Raw genomic sequence first — 18,972 nt, forward strand, 5'->3', positions numbered from 1 at the left:
AGACATGTTTGAAGCGGAAGTTGATTTGTAACTATACTCCAAATCACCACGCTTCCAGCCATGTCGCAGAAAGTTCTGTTGCGTCACCGACAAAACGGCGTCACCTCGGAACCTCTCCGCCTTCTGTAACTTCTTCCCTCGAGATGACCCCTGCTTCTGTTCCCCATGCATACGAGCCAATGCAGACCTGGGATCAACGACGAAGCAGCGAGCAACGGCCTCCAGTTCCTCCGTCTCTACCAGCTGCCACAACCAATCTTCTTCCCACGCTGCCTGTTACTGAGCGATCTCGAGAACCCCCTTTTCATCTTAAAGCGCTGCCGAGTCGCGCCAATCCAAATGGGCTTTCTGAGGAGATGACCATATACACGGAAACAAGGATGCTACAAGATCAGACTGGCCGCTTGCGTAAGCTTCCCTCCGTTTTGCATGTGGTTAGTTGTCATCATGTGATCCAATCTGACTTACAGGTTCGGCAGTCTATATCGGCGATTCGTCGACCCTGTCGATTCTCCAACTAATCCGCATTGTAGTCGAGAACACTGCAGGGTCAGAAATAGGCTCTCCTTTCATCCACGACCCCAAGCGGCATCGAATCATGGAAAATATCATCGAATTCCCTCCTGACGCTAAGATTCCCACCCAACTGCCGGACAGAGAAACTGCGAACGTTCTCATCGAATCTTTTTTTACAAACGTTAGTCTTCGCCAACCTAGGTGATTTGACAATTGTGAATTGCTAACATGTATCCAGACATGCGGTGTGATTGAGGTTTTGGATAAAGCCTTGTTCCTCGAGTCCGTCGAGACCTGTTATCAAGATCCCCCGTCTGCTAGTAACCGAGACTTGTGCCATCTGTTCTTGGTGTTAGCACTCGGTCTGCTTCTAGCAGCACCAGCCCCAGGCAGCAGAGAGGAAGAGATCATAATTGGACAACGGTCTAAGAAGCCAGATAGAGGAGAACTCTACTTCCGGAGCGCCAAGTCTATGTGTGATCCTGGATCTGGCTTTGAAGATGCTGACTTCTGGTCAATCCAAGCTCTCGCAATGATGACACTCTACATGCTTACTATTTCTAAGAGAAATACCGCTTATGCCTACTTAGGTGAGTTTAATAATTAGATCCGATATCATGTCTGAAACCGACCATTCAATTTAACTCTGTAACAGGGATGGCTGTTCGTTCTGCCTATGCGTTGGGTCTTCATCGAGAGGAGACCATGCGTGACGTTATATTCACTCCAGATCAAATGAGAGTCAGAAGAAATCTATGGAAAACGCTCTTCATTCTCGATCGCTTTCTTGCTGCCATATTAGGCAGGCCGACGGCTATCTCTGAGGAAGATTGTTCCTGCAAAATCTTCCCAGGAGAACACGCGGAGCATAACTCGGCCAACGGAAACGGGTTCGATGACTTCCATATCAGCAGCTTGGACTCCTGTGTCGAAACCAGCCGCATAATTGGAGTAACATTGAAGGTGTTCACGACACGCAAGATTTCGACAGCCAAAGTCCAAGAAATCATTGACATGTCAAGGGACTGGGACGAAGTCGAGCGTACTTATCTCTACCGGCGACAGTCGATTGACGGCGGTCTGAACCATTCTGCCTTCGGCATCGCATCGTTACATGTCAACCTCATGTCCCTGCATTCACTCATTCTCGTCACTCGCCAGCTCTTTGTCATGCATAACTGGCTGCTCGTGGAGCAAAGGTCGGGCATTAAAAAGTCGCCTCCAATCGGCCCGTCTCAAATGGCCCGGTATTCCCAGGCTTGTGTCGTCGCCTCATACCGTACCATTAAGTTGGTCAAGGCTGCATACGACGGAGGCTACCTCCCGCGTCGAAATCCCTTCATCATGTAAGATTCCGCACGGGCAGAAGTGTGTGAGTATATCCAACGTTGCACTCTAACGCGCATGCAGCTATTTCATGTTCGCCGCGAGCCTTGTCATTCTCCTGAATCAATTCTCCTCACTTTACAAAACAAGGGACTACGAGTCCACAATGGCCGATTCTATCGAAATAATGAAATATTGCTCCGAGATCGACCCGCAGGCTGAAAGAGTTTTGGACATTATTTTGAGGTTCTCCCGAGTAGTGACTAACTGGACCAGGGATCATACTTATCATGATGCCCCCGAGCTCTCCAACGATCTTAGCTATCTACGGACAAAGAAGACAGCCACTGGTGGCCTGCTTCACGCAGATCAGGTCCAGCAAGTCCCTGCAGCACCCAGCTTTCGGGAGATTGAGCTATCCAGAGCGCCCTCCCTGTCTGACCCGGGTTTACTCACTCCGCCAGCGGTTTCTAAGATGCCACTTCTCGATACCGTGGCGACGCAACCATCTTCCGCTATGGTTTCCGATAGTGGGGTACACGGCGCGTCCCCTTCGCAGACGAGCATGTACCCGATCACCGTCAACGGTTCTCGGCCGAGTGTCTCTGCTACTTCCTCAGTCGAGGGGTCCGAACCTCCGAGCATCAATATCGAGTTCCAGTTCGACAACTTATGGACCAGCGTCATCAACCATTTACCACCTGTTTCGACGGTAGCTCCGGGAATCAACACTCTTGCCTCTCAGTTCCCCCCACCTGTGATGAGCACGCCAACTGAACCATTCGGTGGGTGTTCCTTTCCTGTCCCCGATATTACGGACCGACGGCATTAAAGAGTCCCATTTGGTTGAGCTTGCACTGATACAACAATGGTTTTCTCTCTTAAGATAAGCCTTCTTTTTAGATCGACAAGCTTTCCATTACCAATTCCACTCCTCTGGCTTGAGTTTGTAAGAGGCTTTAGGTTCTCCGCGTTCGAATCGAGTAGGTCTTCTCAAGGAGACGTGCTGCAAAAGAGACGCAAGAGATCCGTCAGAATAACTCTAGCAGATCTGGCGCTACCATCAGGCCGAGGTTCCGTCCAGAATGCGCTTTTTTGGAATGTGAGACCCACACTCCGAATCTCCAGCAACGGGGCAGCATGCAAAGATAGCATTTAATTCTGGCAGAATCCTCCTTAACAAACGCAAGTCAACCCTGAAAGGCCCAGAAATCAAGACAGAAAAGAATTCTCTCGCCTAACCCAGGAACCTTCCTATTTTTGCCTGGTCCAGTCTTCAGCCCATTGCAAGGTCGTTCACTTTCTTCCCAGAACAAAATCATACTCCAACAACCACAACGCCTTTGGATCCCCTTCTTTCGGCACAAACTTGACGATCAGCTCGTCCTTGACCGCAAACACAGCATCGTTGGTGACATAGTGATCTCGATCGTCATACAATTGCGTCGTCAACGTACGAAAGCCGGGTGCAGAGACGATGAAGTGAATGTGACCCGGACGATAAGGATGACGGTCTAGCAGTTTCAATAACCGACCGGACGGACCATCATCTGGGATGGGATATGAAACGGGCCTCAGTGCATAAAAAGAATACCGTCCCTCGGCATCGGTCATAAACCGACCTCGAAAGTTCATGTCCGGCTGTGCTTCATCCTGTTGTTCGTAGAGACCGTTCGGGGCTGCATGCCACACGTCCACAATCGCCCCCTTGATCGGTTCCCCTGAGCTGGAGAGCACCCGTCCCGTTACATGAGCGGAGTCCGCGACTGCCTGTGTATACCATGGAACGGATGGGTCGAGGTCTTGTATGATTGAGCTGCCGTTGGGGAGAAGTGGCGCGTTGTGCCGATAGAAGGGACCAAGGATGGCAGAGGGGGTTTCAGAGGCTGATGAAGCCAGCAACTTTGAGGTTATATCGTCAACAAGGCTTTCCAGCCCAAGGATATCGCACAGGAGCTGGGTCTCATTGCGTCGGTCGTTGGACATCTTGCCACATTCGTTGAGCTGTGTCTCCCGTCAGACTGCAACTATTCTGGATGCATACCAAATACGAGCTAAAGGAAAGCTTACAAATTCAACAGCGGCTTCCCATTCCCCAACTGTCAGTTTGACCTCCCTTGCAAAGTCATGAAGATGACGGACAAGACTCGGGATGATCTCTTTCAAGCGTGGATGGGCGTTTGGTCCTGTTGCGGCAATAACCCTCTCTGTGAAATTCGAACTTGTCTGCGACATCTTGGAGAGCCCATTCAAACGAGCTTCCATGGAAAGCTTGGGAGCTGGTTCGGGGATCATTTGGCCCATCTTGGAAGCGGCGGGAGGACCGAAGTTGGATATCTAGGACTGGGAGGCTGGCCGTACGCTTCGACGGTTGTACTAAGGTTGTTCAACTGTAACTCAGTTGTGAAAGGTGGACCAAACAACGTCGAGGGTAGGACACGAGCAGCTTCAAATACTTTCACAACAGGCGACCGGAGACAAGCACCCGGCTTCTTCATCTCACCAGCTGTTGCGCAGCGGAAATACGAAACACGAGTTCTCCTGCGGGTGGCGGAGTGTTTATCCCGTACGCAAACCAGGATGAAAGAAATGAAGCAAGCAGCATCACTCGATAACTCACCGACTCAACTTTCATCGAAAAAACTTATCGCAGCAACAGGGATTGACGACATGCGTGTGGGCGCCCCGCCGTGCGGCATGGCCCCCTGGGGCAACGGAGAATATTCAATAGTTAGCCACCGGTACGCAAAACCACTAACAAACGACAACTGATCAACGCCTTGTCTAGAAGCGCTCGGGGCAGATGATAGCTCTCGGCTCCGAGCCCGTCCACAAGCTTACTCTCACGGAAACATGCAGACCATATGCATAGAGCGCAGCTCCGAGAAGATCTAGGTTTTTCCTATTATCTTGGTACCACCCATGGTTCAATTTGCTCAAGGTGCTGCTCTTCTACGGGATCGCGCTCAAGCGTCTGGCGAATGAAAAAAAAAAAAGCAAACGGTATAGCGGCAGACATGGATGAGGCTGTGAGGGATCCTGCTAGCGCAAAGTTGGCACGCTGCTGACCGCCTAGTGTACAGCTTTCCATCAGCAACCCTGGATTGTCTGCAAAACACTCTCTTCGACAGATATCATGATTAACGATCTAAAGCATGTGGATATGGTCTTCTAATGGTATTTGTTGCTCCAAGTTTGCTCCCATATGGGAACAAAAACAAGTCACTTGTACGACTATCTAATGGTCAACTTCCAATATGAAAGGCAACACCTTTACTGATCAGGCTTGGCCGGCGACATCCGACCTCTCGGCTTCAAGCCCGGGCTCTTGGACCAGGGTTACATCAAGCCACCGCTGCAAACCACCCAACAGGACCAACCAGTGCGGCAATCCTCTGCGACTACACAATTGTCGAACTAATGTAAAGACACAACCTTTTTTTTTCTGCGACCCCGCACCTGTCAATCACACGTTTCGGGTTGGTTCCAAATGGCTGGATGAAGGCGATTACCGGTTGCTTCTGCAGCCAAGGCAAACACCCAAGATCGTCTTTGATGTGTCTGAAACCTTCGGGTTTTAGTGGATCTCGGGTTTCTTTGCAGGGGTCCTAAAGTTTTCCTCCGGTGACTGGACTCTCGACGATCTGAAGTTATTTGCCATTGGCGCAGAACTTTATTTCCAAAACCAGTCCTTGCGAGTGCAATGCTGGTGTACACTAGCCTACGACTCCTACGTCCTGCAGGAACCTCAGGTCGATCTGCGAACCGAATGCAAGCCAGTCCGATCAATCACACCTGACCGAACGGACTTCGCCAAGTCGACCAACCTTGGAAGACGGTGATTGGATCTCGGCTGCCGCACTAAAAACCCTCACCGCGCTTGTATCGTATCTTACAAAAGCCGGTCATGCCTGGGACTCTTCGAGAAGCATTTTCCAAAATGAAGGCCAAGGCGAAACTCCTCGGAAAGGATGTATTGTCCGGCATTTGTTACGTCAGCCGGGCCGGACGTTCCCGGTTAAGGCAGCGGTCTGGAAGACGATGCGGCTGAACAACGGGGGTGTTGATTTTTCATAATGAACGGAATTCACCGCCGCACCTACCCCCAGATTCGGACAGCAGGATGATTAATGGTTGGTGACGGATGGAAGGAACGATGACTCACTGCCTGCTGGTTCAAATAGTCTTTTGTGTCGGACGTCACAACAGCATCAATTACTGTTTTATACAGAACTGGACGAAAAAGTAAACGTTCTTCACTTCGAATTTCGAACTTTAGGGTTTCTCTGTTGATATGTTGTGGGATTGAGGGAGGATGCAAACTGTGGTTTCTACGAATGTAATCTACAATATGGATATTGAGGATTCTTCTATTGTATGAAACATATTTCACTACTCCGACCAAACAGTTGTCTCGAGACTGATATTGTTGAAAGTGAAACGTTGCTCAAGTACCGAACCGACCCTTCCGGGTTATTATACCACAGGGTGTTTCATCTCCTCCTCTAGGATTTGTACAATACGGGCAGGGTATGGTACTCAAGACGCCCGAAACACAACCAAACTTCAGATGTCCCCAGCCACGTTTCTTTTCAAATCCTCCAACTATTCGGCCCAAACGTCCTACCCTCAGGTAGCACAACCTGCACCGCCTCGCCTTTATAATCCAGTGTTCCCTTGACCACCTCATTCCCCCACCACCTCGGCGGTTCGATATCGTGTATGGTAAATGCGAAAAAGATCACCAGCGTACTTAGCGCCAGCCCCAAGTCCAGACCGCTGCTCGTCAGGAAGTTGAGCCTGCTCCACCAGCCGAAGTATCGCTTCTTGATGAGGTACTGGAAGATGAAGCCTACCATGCCCCAAGACAAGTAATTGAGGGGTGTTGCTGGGGGAATGGCGCCCGCGCCGCCGAAGATGAGGGGGGCCATGAGGTAGCGGATGGGGGAGGTAGGGCGTCTACGGGCGAGGAGATAGATTATCACGGGCGTGATGGCGCCGACGGCGAAGAAAAGGAAGAGGGAGGAGTAGATTTGGCCTGGGGAGAAGATGCGGGCAGGTCCGATTAGACCCCAGATTACGGAAGCTGTTGTGAGGAGGGGGCGTTAGTTTGTGGTGAGAAAAAAAAGGGGGGTTGCTTAGGGAAAAGGAAAAGGGATTTACCGGAGAAGAAAACCCTCCCACCTGGACAGGTGAAGTGCTCTGGCTGAGTGGGCTCGCAGACGTTGGGAATGTTGTTGAGGGCATAATTGAGGACAAGGACTTGGATGAAGCAGGAAACAGTTGTGGCCACCACCTGGGCCATGAACATAGTGCGAGGGGGAATCTTCATGTAGTGGCCGAACTTGAGGTCCGATACAAAGGTCAAGGCCTGAGACATAGTAATATAGCCAAAGGTTTTGAAGCTAGGATAGGCGTTAGCATGCAGGGGGCAGAAAGTCTGGGTAAAGACCTACATCATCAGGGCCAAAGGACGACCTGGTTGAATGTAACCATAGACAAACTCCGTCAGCACATTCAAGCCAATTTGGTTGTTCGTCACAGCTTGGATGATGCCAATAGGCAAGGAGAAGGCAAAGGAAATGAACACGGCCAGCAAAAAGGCCCACCATGTCATGTTAGTGGGCCAAGCAAGGACAGTAAGAAAGCCAAGGGCAAGCATCTTAAGGTGTCAGTAATGATCCTCAGAGGGGGAGAAAATTCTCACATACTACAACAAACAGCGACAGATACCACCACGTTGGGGCTTCTTTGTACCTGCGCATCAGCTTCATATGAATGTCCGGCTTCTCTGTTGTGCTGCTTTTCCACTGGCGCCAGATGGTTTTTCCATGATGGAGATAGGTATACACTATCAATGAGGAGATAGCAGCAAATGACAGGCCGTATGACAGGGCAAAAGTGGTGCTGTTTTGCTTATTAGCAAGATGAACGAGGAAGCTATGTGCGAGTAGCACACATACCTCAGAAACAAGGGCGAGTAATTATTGTAAGCCTCCACGTCCAGCGTGTAGTCAGCGCTCAGGATGCGAGAAACGTTGTACAGTTTTCCAGTGTTGTCATAGGTATTAGAGTCACTCATAGGTAGGTATACAGAGTACCAGCCACCACTGTAATGGATTATAGAAGCAAGAAAGACGAAGAATATTATGACACCAATCATGGTGTTTGCGATAGCATGCCTTGACAATGTTAGCGTGTGTTTGCCTCCATGCCAGCCCAGGATTCTCACTTACCATGGTGGAATTAACGGTGATCCGACAAAGCCTGTGATTTGCGTCCAATCAAAGGTGATGGGAATCAGAGACAGACCGGTTGTGTAACCAAACAGCTGATTCACAACAGGACTGTCAGGGAATAGCCAAGTAACGAAAGCAAAGGAGCTCAAGAACTGGGCCAGGAAACCCGGAATGAAGTAGTAAAGGAATGATGCAAGAGTAACGAGAGCAAACCAACGGTATCGAGGAATGGTTCCTCCGATGATGGTCGGATCTCGCACATCGGCCTGTTCATGCATGGCCGTCATAAGAGTGACAGCAACGAGGTTTCCTGGCCAAATCATAGAAGCGGGGTAGACCAAGAACTTCCTCATCATCCCAGCAATGCCATATCCCAAACTCTGCGTCGAAATGACAAGTAACAGTTGCCACAGGATCCCAAAGTCTTGCTTGTAAAAGACCTTCTGGGCAAGAATAATATCAGTGGCATAAGCCACAGAGAAAGACACACCGGCCATCACGACGATGATAGCATGTTCCTTAATATTGAACGGCCCGGGGTTGAGTTGAATGGTCTCCCACTTGAACATGCTCCTCTCCCCCCGGGACCCAGTCCGGCCTAAAAACCACCCAAGGCGTAGGACTGGAACAGATATCTCCTTTTCTGGCATCCAACGAGCCCAGCCATGCCCCAAGGGCCAGGAAATGACTTGAGCCAGCAGGGAGCCCAGGCTAATACTTGGGGCACGTAACGAGAAAAGCGTGTTTGTGCTGGCGCCCACAAAGATCAGCGACATGCCAATGGTCCAAGCGCGCAAGGTGTTGCAAGGGAGGGACGGATCGTCACGCGGGGGCACAGACGCGCGGACCTCAGGATAGGGAGAGTCTTCGAGCTCTTCATCCTCCTCCTCATCCTCCTCCCCTTCTTGGCCGTTCATGAGGTGTGACTGCTGCGACTCGAGATGATGCAGGGGGATGTCTTCGCCGACGTCTTTGTATTCATCCTCGTCCTCATCGTCTGGAGATGCGATTGGCTTGTTGTTGGACAGGGGGAGGCGGGGGAGAGGCTGATGGCGAAGATAATGCTCAGCAGGCAAATTTGGATCTTGGAGAAGTTCGACTTCAGAATCCGACTCGTTTGTTCCACCATCAGGGACGACTAAATGAGAAAGGCGATCGCGGAGCTGAGAAAGGGGGCTTCGAAGAACCGCTAAGGGGTTCGGCCGAGAGCTGGTGAGATCCCCATCATGAGGATCAGGTGTAGGCACATCGCCCGACGGATGAGCCATTATTCAGATGCGGATGCCCCGAAAAAAGGGCAGTTAAGATATCGGCGATCGGAAAGCCAGCATGAATTTGATGGGAGGGAAGATCGAGAGTGATAAGAAGAAGGTGGATGTTGATAAAGTTCAGCTTCTCGGACAGTAGACGCGCTGTGCTCACCAGTGTCTCAGTAGGCTTCCCGAGCCCACTCACATAAACACTGTTGGCTCCGACCAGGCATCTAGTGATTCCGCCTGCAACAATGGTGTTGTGATGGAGTCTATATTGAAGACTCAAAAGCGCAATCAGTTTGGGCCGAGCTCAGGAACGCTTAAGCTTTTAGCTGCTCAATGCCACTCAAGATATAGGTGAAACTTGGCAAAGTGTCTTATTGATCATTTCCCGTCTCCTTAAAACTCATCCCTTGCAAAGCTTTCCTTTTCACCCAATGGCTGTCGTCAATGGCTGTTGGCTGCTGGCTTTGTTGGTGTTTGTCAATAATCAAGTCAGCTTCCGGCCAAGTGGCCCCCAGACATCTTGTCCCCACCGATCCGCTTCCCCACATTCAACCCAGACGACTTGGCGCCGGGTTATCCGGGACAACCTAGCTCGGAAATCGAAAGATTCCAGAAGGTTGATCAGAGAGGGACAAAGAAATGGCTGACAAGATCACCTCTCTGTTGATATGATTCCAGATAAAAGTAAACTTCAAAGCTCCTATTGTAAGAGTGTATTTTGCAGTTCTTTATCCGCAGGGATTGATACGCAATACACCTTCAACCCCACTGTTTGGACGGTACCGGTCACGTGACTATAACCACAAGGTGCTCTGTTCCGAGTCCCAGAACTTCAGGTGGTAGAGGCAGACCCCATCAGCTTATCAACAGCACAGGATCAGAGCTCATTGATCACCAATTCCTTCTTGAAGGTTGATTATGTCTCCAACGGTCGGCCTTTCGGCACTCGAGTCGTACAACCCTCGGACATAGACGAATCCAGAAACCGATCCCGAGGATCAGTCTCTGTCGGTTGTCCGAAATCCAGGCCCAACAGCACGGAAAAATAAAAAAAATAACGGAGAAGGCAGAGGGACCAATGAAACAGGGAACGGATAGAGACCGTTTACCATTCATCAAGGCATTTTTTTATGTCGTTCCCACCATCGCGAAAGGCCATTCTCACTCCATGCTCATTAGAAGCTGCAGCCTGAGGGGACTGGCCGACGATTCATGGGAGAAAAAAACTGAAAACTCGCTCATCAATGGAGCTAAGACACCAGAGTGGGGTTGTCGTGTGGTTGTCTGGGGTTTGGATCGAGCCACGCTGCTACCATGAAACCCTCGTTGGTGAGGATGGTGAGAGCGGCGAGGGTTTTCGCGGCCGGAGACTCGAAATTCGGTAGTCATCCACGTGCAAGTCAGGCACAGCTTCGGGACTTGAGCCCTGTGATGTGGACCACAGTATGTGATGCTCCAAGAACACCAGCTCGAATCTTCCTCAGTTTTCTCTCTGACTCTCACCTAGGTCAGGATATCGCAATGACATCGACTGACTATCACCAACAGGCACGCTCAGAAGTGTGTAACACGTGGCCGACCCCTGGCACTGTGGGGTTCCTGCACAGCACGTTTGACAACGCGCTACACCAAGCGAGCAGGGCTGCTTTGCTCTCCGTCCTGGCACACGATGTGACGGATGTGATAATCCTTTCGTTCCCTCCAATGGCACCCTATCCGAACTTGTTCCTTCCACTTGCCGATGCTCCGGCCTCCCACCATGCTGGATCCAGCCTAGCTTGTTCATGCGGCGGCAGCGAACCGCGGGCCTGTCCAGCTTGATGCTGTCAGCAACTTCTGGACAAGCTCGGAACTAGCACCGAGCTTCCCTAAAACAGACAACTACCAGGTGAAAAAATGTCACCCACACGATGCCAAGCGACGTACGTGCCTGTACTAACGCCCCCGCCGGCCAACCGTTTGGTTCAACAGCTTGGCGTGTGTCCGTGGGTCACATTTTTCTGCTGAGACCGCAAATGAAGGTTGTCCGAGTTCGTGGCACAGCTGAGCTGGATGCCTACTCTTCCCGCATTTGCCGGATATCATTCCCATCGGTTCCCGTCATGTCGTCGAGATAGAGTTTCATAGACTGTCTATCAACCACAACGTCCAATTGACCATCGCCCTATCAGTGCAATGGGATCAGGCTTATGGGAACGAGAAAACTATGGTGTTCGGGCCGAATGGGCCTGCTGGTCCATGTTCGGCATGGCAGCTAGTGAGTATCAATGAATGCTGTTACTGAATGGCCAAGTTCCAGAGCTGACCCGAGCAGTCATCGTCGGCCTTCGTGTCTTCTGCCGTGCCGTCTATCGCAGGAGAGCAACAGGCAATGGCCTCGGCCTGGACGACTACATCACTCTTTTCTGCATGGTCGTCTTCCTCGTAACATGCATATTTGTCACCATCTCCTCTCATCACGGCCTCGGCAGGCACATAGCCAGCCTTTCCACGGAGCAGATCAAGCAGTCGCTCAAATGGAGCCTCATCACCAACGCCGTGCTTGTCTGGACATTCTCGCTGCCCAAGTTTGCTATCATCTCGACGCTGCAACGCATCCTTTGTCCCGGAATCAAGACTACTATTCTCTTCTGGACTCTGGCACTTTCGTGTCAGGCCTGCATTCTAGCGACATCGGTTTGGTGGTTCAAACAGTGTGATCCTGTCGAAAGGAATTGGGATCTATCGATCGAGGGAAAATGCGCCGATATTAGCATTCTCAAGAACCTCGGCTACTTCACATCAGCATATTCATCATTCCTTGACCTATTCTTCGCCATCTACCCAGCCCCCTTCATCATGCGCCTCAACATGCCGCTCAAGACCCGTCTAGCGTTTGCATCAGCCATGGGGCTCAGCGTGCTGGGTTGCTTTGTGTCTTTGTACAAGCTTATCATACTTCGGCAAGTCTTTGAGATCATGGAAACTGACCCAACATGTAGGTATCATACTGTTTCTTTCCTCTGTCCCCTAGTCATGGTATTCACAGACACTGACGAACCGCAGATCCCGTGCCTTACCTCGGCATTCTCGGTTTCGCCGAGGGCTTTATCTTGATCGTCTGCGCGTCCATCCCAACTCTCGGTCCTCTATACCGCCTGGCTCGCGGCCGGCCTCCTAACGGTGAAAACAACTTCCCTGCATTCGCCGACGCAAGTCATCAGCTCCCAGAAAGCAGCAACAACCTACAACATCATCACCGCGACCGCAACGCGCACCATCACCACGGTCTGCCCTTTATCTCAGCAACCACCAGCAACCTTTTCCGCAGCAAATCATTCAAGTCATTCACGTTTTCCGGAAACGATGACTCGTCTCCCACTGGAGACGACGGCACAGGGAAGCCATCCTCATCAGCCGAAAGCTTGCATCTGCGCCCGAGCTTCGATGCGATCCCGCTGGTGACAACAGTGGGCAAGGCGAGCGATTCGTTCGTGGACCCGTTGGCTGGAAGGAGGGGAGTACATCTTACAACCGAAGTGTCGGTTGTGTCGACCCCGACGGAAGAGACGCCCGGCTTGCCAGCGGGGTATCACCACCCTTCTCCGGGGAGAAGACGGGGGAATACGACGGGGAGTATGGCTTGATTTCGCCTTGCTTTGGTGTATGTGTTAGTTCTGCATCCTATTTGAAGCATTTCCGGAAGAAGCGACGGTTTGGGGGGTTGAAGGATCGGGGATTGCGGCACAAGTTCGAGTAAAACAGACAAGGCATTGAGGTCGGACGCGGGATAAAACACCGGGCGTTGGGTGTGGTTTGAATGCTGTCAGATACCCAGGCGACTTTACGGGTTGGTATATAGTACTTTGCATACACGTGTCACAGGTTATTGAATATACAGGGAGTTCCGTGGGAACGGATCCGGGAACGAATCTTCCCGCTATGCATGATCTTTGCATTTTCTTCTTGATTTAGATAGGGCCACTAGGAGTATTGAAGATATTGTGCTACCTATGTTTTGTGTTGGAACATACCCAACGACTATATTCTGTTTATGTTCAAGGATGAAGGGGTGAAGGGGAGCCTTGCGTCTCACTCCGGCTCGAATACAAACTTCGAGTACCCCTCAGGAACAGGTCTTACAAGTCCCCAGGATAACTGGGATTCTCGGTCACGTAGGCACATTCAGCATTTCTAAGCTGCAGCTCCACGTCGTGACCGTTGCACATGTCAGCATCCCCGAGGGATCAGTCACTCTTTGATGACTGATTCAACACCCAGAGACCCCCCACTTGTTTCTATCCCCACAGCTACCAGGTCCCCATCCGGTTATCTATGAATGATGCGAGGCACAAGACCTCGACATCATTGCATATTTAGCATTGTTGGTATTAGATACCATCCGGGTACCGACCGAAGAGATCCAGGATAAGTCCGTCGACTTACTTCTCGGAGAACCTACGCTGCTCGGTCCAGACTTTGATGTATGTCGATAGAGCGGTGCAACCTCTTTGGGATTGGTGGACATCAGAGAGTTGGTCCGATGGCAGATGAGGACCACTTCGCTTGCGTGAGGGCACTTCATCCACACGGTTCCTGCAGGGTTTTGTGGGGGATAGGAATAATAGATTGCCAAATGATTGCTTATAATGGTAGCTGAGTTCACCATAAGTTCTCATTTTGACCCTTATCTGTGCCTAAGTTTCTCTATACGCATCCTGTTTTCGTTCTCTCAAACAAGGCCAAACCGCCAGGAGACGGCTGTCACCGAAGTAGGCTAACTATGGGACGGCCCGAGCACGATCCACATGCATGGCTGAGAGTTTTGAGGACGACAGCTCTCCAATATTCTTGCTGTCTCTTTTAGAAAGCACGAGACACTCGGCAGATAGTGAGTTTGAACTATTTAATGGGAACGCCTGTCAACTTATTACGTACTCTATTCTCGTCTTTAAACTTCCCTTTACTTAGTCAGCTGGCTTCCTGCTTGAAGCTTGGGAGTCAGTCCAAAGTTTCGGCTCACCAAATCCACTATCGAACAGAAGACATAGTCATATATATCGGTACTTAAAGTTTCTGAGCGCGTGATACTTTCGAGTCGCTCGTCGACCGTCTTCAATGGTTTTCGGAGAACGTAGTTCGAGAAAACTAGCCATTACATCCCGTTTTCTCTTTCCCACATACCAGTAGGCATTTCCCAATAAGCACAGTTGGCTTTTAGCGAGTTTTAGCGGGCTTGATTTACAAGTTGTTTTCCTCCTGAAATACTACTGCTGACTGGTTAATTGGACCTATGAAATTCAATTTTTTCCTTGTTTCTGACTACGATATACCTAACTCTTAAGGTTGCGCCTTTTTATTCGTTAACTTACTGGTCTAACTCTTGGGGAGCGTTTGAAATTGATGGTCTTCTGAGCTTGGGTTTTAAGTTCTTAGACCCGAAGCTGGAAAAACTCCAAGCCCCAGGCAGGGCGTCCCAAACTGAAAGCTTGGTTTCTTGAGGTCTCTCAATTGCATTCATTCATCCTCTCGAAAGAATTTCCCATCAACAAATGAGTGGAGAGGAAGAAGGGTCTGGGTAATATGACGTCACCATTCAGGGCAGCAACTAAGCCCCGCTAAAATCAACCGAACTTTTCCTTTTTGAGGCAGTAACCCTTCGGTTGTTTTTTTTCCCTTTCCGCCCGAGCGCCAACTGGAGCAACACTCCTTCATTGACGACCTTCTCCAACCAAGCCCTCGACACCCATGGCCCAACAATGCGGCGCGTCGTAGTGACGGGCCTCGGCGCCATCACCCCGCTCGGCGTGGGCGTGCGTCCGACCTGGCGCCGTCTGCTGGCGTCAGAAAGCGGCATCATCAGCGTCGCCGACCGCGCCGCCCACGACCCCCGATGGCGCGACATAACGAGCACCGTTGCCGGCATCGTGCCCACCGAGACCTCGGCTGCTTCCGTGCATGCCCACAAACAGGCTGTCCCCCACGCCTGGCGCCCGTCCGACTGGCTTGAACCGGCAGACCAGCGCCGTATGTCGGTCTTTGCCCAGTATGCAGTCGCTGCCGCCGAGATGGCTTTGTGCGACGCAGGATGGAAGCCAGACACCGATGAGGCCCGCGAAATGACAGGCATCTGCTTGGGGAGCGGCATCGGAAACTTGGACGATGTATACGCCACCAGTGTGGCTTTTGAACGAGACGTATGCAGGCCTTCTTGGACGTTGGGATAGTTTTGTACAGAACTAAGAATACTGAGATGCACATGTTGGCTCGGTTGTGATTCCAGGGCTACCGAAAAGTCTCTCCTCTCTTCGTCCCCAAGATTCTCATCAACCTCGCTGCCGGCCACATCGCGATGCGTTACGGCTTCCGCGGCCCCAACCACGCCGCCACCACCGCCTGCACAACCGGCGCCCACAGCATCGGGGACGCCGCGCGGTTCATCGCCTTTGGCGATGCCAAAGTCATGGTCGCTGGTGGCGCAGAGTCGTGCATCCATCCGCTCGCTTTCGCCGGCTTCGGTCGTTCTCGCTCCTTGTCCACGGCTTACAACCACGACCCGCCTGCCAGCTGTCGCCCTTTTGATGCCGATCGCGCAGGGTTTGTTATCGCTGAGGGTGCTGCCGTCATGGTTCTGGAGGAGATGGAGCATGCCAAAAGTCGCGGTGCTCGCATTCTGGCTGAGTTACGTGGGTATGGCTGCAGTGGTGATGCGCACCACATGACTGCTCCCCGGGACGACGGATCTGGAGCCCTGGCAGCGATGAAGCGCGCGCTGAAGAACGCAGGGATTAAGCCAGCGAACGTTGACTACATCAATGCCCATGCGACGGCGACTCAGGTTGGCGATGCTGCTGAAGCGATTGCCATCAAGTCCTTGATGCTGGGCGAGGATGGTGTAGATGATGAGGGCAAGGTCACGGTTAGTAGCACCAAGAGTGCTATTGGGCATTTGTTAGGGGCTGCGGGGGCCATTGAGGCGTTATTCGCAGTCCTTACTATCACCGAAGTGAGTTTTTTTTGGCATCCAAACTGTTTGGAATGCTGCTGATCCACGATTGCAGGGTGCTGTTCCTCCTACCTTGAATTTGCATAAGCCAGATGTCGGAGCACGATTCAACTTCGTACCTTTGGAGGCGCAACAGAAGAAGGTCAAGGTGGCCATGTCAAACAGTTTTGGATTCGGAGGCACGAATGCTTCTTTGGTATTCAGCGCTGTAGAGTAATCTTTTGTAAGATGTAGGTATCTACGTCTTTTATCATTGTAGTCTCTACCTTGGGACAGGGAACATAAAGATGTCGGCATAGAGAGGCCCTTCGGACGACAGCACATGGCCTAAGGGCTCACAAATTGAAACCAGTTGATGTAGAGACATGTCACTCTGTATGACGATACTCCTTCCAAAAACTCTCGTTTCATGAAATTCGTTGCTACGTTTTAAAGTTGTCCTCTGACCAGCAGTGACATCACAGGGACAGAAGCTGAACAACCCTAACCCTTATCGCTCTTCCCGATAAGATTTTTGGGCGCATCAATGACCTCGACGACTCAAGCTCCCATGCTTCGCGTTGTGAAGCCCTCACCAGCTCAGTCGCCTCCATTTTCCCCCAATGGCCTGCCAAACCTGCCGCGCGGGTCTCTCCCGCCGCCTAGCGGCCAGTCTACAACAGACTTCTCTCCCAAACACCCAACTAGCTTCTCCCCTCCTCCGCGCTGGCGCGACCAAGACGACTACCCCCTGCTCGACACTCCCCGCTCCCAGAAGCAGCTGTGCAATCGCCCCAAGACGAGCCTTCCACACCTCGCAACAGCACGAGAAGTTCCTGTCGGGCCTGCGCAAGCTGCTGGCCACCCGCGTTGCGCAGACCCTGGGACCGAAGCGTGGCTCGTACTTCATCTACGGCGCAACCGAGCGCATGACCAAGGCGTGCAAAGCGCAGGCAGACTACGTAATTGACCCCAGACTAAGGAAGAAGGGGGAGGTGAAGACGAGCGAGGAGGGCGAGGAGATCGGGGAGAGTTTGGGCAGCGCTTGGCATGAGAGTGAGTTATTCTTCCCTTTCATCTAGACAATGTCATGAGGGAAAGCATGAGCTGACCGAAGTGTCGTATCTCCCTAGTCATCGGCCTGCCCCCAACATTCAGCACCTGGGCCCAAGTATCCATGCTACACATGTGGCTTCTCGTCGTGCGGTTCCGCTGTTGGGAACGCATGACCTACCAGGCCTGGCAGGCTCAGCTGGTGAACCACTTCTTTTTCGAGGCAGAAGCCAAGATGGAGATCGCGCACGACATTACCTCGCGCGCTATCCGCCAGCGCTACCTGAAGGATCTCTTTGTCCAATGGCGCGGCCTGATCCTTGCCTACGACGAGGGCTTGGCCAAAGGCGACGCTGTGCTGGCGTCGGCTGTCTGGCGCAACTTGTTCAAGGCGCGGGAGGACGTCGACATGCGCGCAGTAGCTGCCGTTGTGGGGTACATGCGTGCATGCGTGAAGTATCTGGGGGATCTGGAGGACGAGGCGGTCGAGGTCGCGGCGGAGCAGGTGTTCAAGAAGGTGTCACTGGGGGATATGCTGATTCTGGTGGATGTTCCGACGGCGTCGCTGAAGCCAGCGTTTGACAAGGCCGGAATCAAGTCGGTTGCTGTTGCTGCTGCTGCTATTTCGGAGAAGGTGTGAAATGTGTACGAATTTTTAAAGGTGTAAAACAGACGTGTACAAATAGACCAGAATATATACCACACCTATGAAGGAAGGAAGGACATTAAGAGGACATCCGCTCCCACATCTCGAACTCATACTCTGCCCCAGCTTCTCGCTGCACGCCCCTAGGCACCTCCTCCCCAACCCAAGCGTCCATCTCCTCTTGCGACACTCTCCTCCATTCCCGACTCCCTCCATTCTCCTGGGCATCCAGCCGAACAGGAAAGAAAGCATCACACTCAAACTCCCCTTCCTCTTTCCTAACCCTCGTCAACACAATCCTCCTCGTCTCCGGTAATGCCAGCGCCGCATCATAGATCTGTGCACCGCCAATGACAAACACCCTCCCCACATCCCCATCCCCTTTTTCATCTTGGTGCCTCTTCTGCAAGAGCGCCAACGCCTCTTCCAACGACCTAGCCGTCAACACATCCGCCCTCTTCACCTCATCAGCCACGCCCCCCTTAACAACCTCATCCCCCACAGTCCGCGAGATGACCACGTTCAGCCTGCCCGGCAGCGGCCGGAACTTAGGGGGGATGCTCTCCCACGTCTTGCGGCCCATGATGACGGCGTTCTGAAGCTTCCGTGTCTGTTGCTTTTCCTCAGATGAAGCAGAAAGAGCAGATGGGGGTGGCCGTTTTGTGACCCGCGCAAAGTAAGCCATCTCCTTTTTGAGGCCCTTCCAGGGGAGCGTGCCATTACGGCCAATGCCCATATCGCGGGCTGCGGCGGCTACGATGAGTGTGAGGTCGAGTGATGGCATTATATGGCCTTTTATGAGACGATTATCGATAAAAGTGACTTGAAGTAAAGGACGTCATCCAAAATTACTGAGCTTCTAACATGCTTTGTAAAACTCAGGAAGACAGTAGGCGACCGATGAATGACCAGAATGAAGAGCGAAGGAGCACGACAGGGTGAAATTGTGGGGATATAGGTTTCAGGGTT

General features: G+C 51.7%; 7 protein-coding genes across 7 annotated transcripts; 4 read left to right on the forward strand and 3 right to left on the reverse strand.

Annotated features, from left to right (window-relative positions):
- Positions 1 to 380: 380 nt before the first annotated feature.
- CTHT_0025070 (putative transcription factor) lies at positions 381 to 2,674 on the forward strand (the record flags this gene model as incomplete). Its single annotated transcript, XM_006692904.1, has 5 exons — positions 381 to 408; positions 480 to 697; positions 755 to 1,106; positions 1,172 to 1,862; positions 1,927 to 2,674. The coding sequence occupies 5 exons, from the start codon at positions 381 to 383 to the stop codon at positions 2,672 to 2,674; spliced, it is 2,037 nt and encodes a 678-aa protein (XP_006692967.1).
- Positions 2,675 to 3,138: 464 nt separating this feature from the next.
- On the reverse strand, positions 3,139 to 4,146 carry CTHT_0025080 (catechol 1,2-dioxygenase-like protein; the record flags this gene model as incomplete). Its single annotated transcript, XM_006692905.1, has 2 exons — positions 3,139 to 3,846; positions 3,913 to 4,146. The coding sequence occupies 2 exons, from the start codon at positions 4,144 to 4,146 to the stop codon at positions 3,139 to 3,141; spliced, it is 942 nt and encodes a 313-aa protein (XP_006692968.1).
- A 2,288-nt stretch (positions 4,147 to 6,434) lies between these two features.
- Positions 6,435 to 9,349, reverse strand: CTHT_0025090 (oligopeptide transporter-like protein; the record flags this gene model as incomplete). Its single annotated transcript, XM_006692906.1, has 6 exons — positions 6,435 to 6,928; positions 7,006 to 7,247; positions 7,299 to 7,504; positions 7,554 to 7,749; positions 7,806 to 8,024; positions 8,079 to 9,349. 6 exons carry the CDS (start codon positions 9,347 to 9,349, stop codon positions 6,435 to 6,437), a joined length of 2,628 nt encoding a protein of 875 aa, XP_006692969.1.
- A 2,166-nt stretch (positions 9,350 to 11,515) lies between these two features.
- Positions 11,516 to 12,966, forward strand: CTHT_0025100 (uncharacterized protein; the record flags this gene model as incomplete). Its single annotated transcript, XM_006692907.1, has 3 exons — positions 11,516 to 11,597; positions 11,655 to 12,317; positions 12,386 to 12,966. The coding sequence occupies 3 exons, from the start codon at positions 11,516 to 11,518 to the stop codon at positions 12,964 to 12,966; spliced, it is 1,326 nt and encodes a 441-aa protein (XP_006692970.1).
- Positions 12,967 to 15,078: 2,112 nt separating this feature from the next.
- On the forward strand, positions 15,079 to 16,542 carry CTHT_0025110 (3-oxoacyl-[acyl-carrier-protein] synthase-like protein; the record flags this gene model as incomplete). Its single annotated transcript, XM_006692908.1, has 3 exons — positions 15,079 to 15,516; positions 15,603 to 16,325; positions 16,381 to 16,542. The coding sequence occupies 3 exons, from the start codon at positions 15,079 to 15,081 to the stop codon at positions 16,540 to 16,542; spliced, it is 1,323 nt and encodes a 440-aa protein (XP_006692971.1).
- Positions 16,543 to 16,927: 385 nt separating this feature from the next.
- Positions 16,928 to 17,997, forward strand: CTHT_0025120 (uncharacterized protein; the record flags this gene model as incomplete). The annotated part of the gene is made up of 2 exons (XM_006692909.1): positions 16,928 to 17,360; positions 17,438 to 17,997. 2 exons carry the CDS (start codon positions 16,928 to 16,930, stop codon positions 17,995 to 17,997), a joined length of 993 nt encoding a protein of 330 aa, XP_006692972.1.
- An 85-nt stretch (positions 17,998 to 18,082) lies between these two features.
- On the reverse strand, positions 18,083 to 18,787 carry CTHT_0025130 (dihydrofolate reductase-like protein; the record flags this gene model as incomplete). The annotated part of the gene is made up of 1 exon (XM_006692910.1): positions 18,083 to 18,787. One exon carries the CDS (start codon positions 18,785 to 18,787, stop codon positions 18,083 to 18,085), a length of 705 nt encoding a protein of 234 aa, XP_006692973.1.
- Between the last annotated feature and the right edge of the window lie 185 nt (positions 18,788 to 18,972).

This window comes from Thermochaetoides thermophila (genome assembly GCF_000221225.1).
Source record: "Thermochaetoides thermophila DSM 1495 unplaced genomic scaffold scf7180000011816, whole genome shotgun sequence".
Taxonomy (NCBI): domain Eukaryota; kingdom Fungi; phylum Ascomycota; class Sordariomycetes; order Sordariales; family Chaetomiaceae; genus Thermochaetoides; species Thermochaetoides thermophila.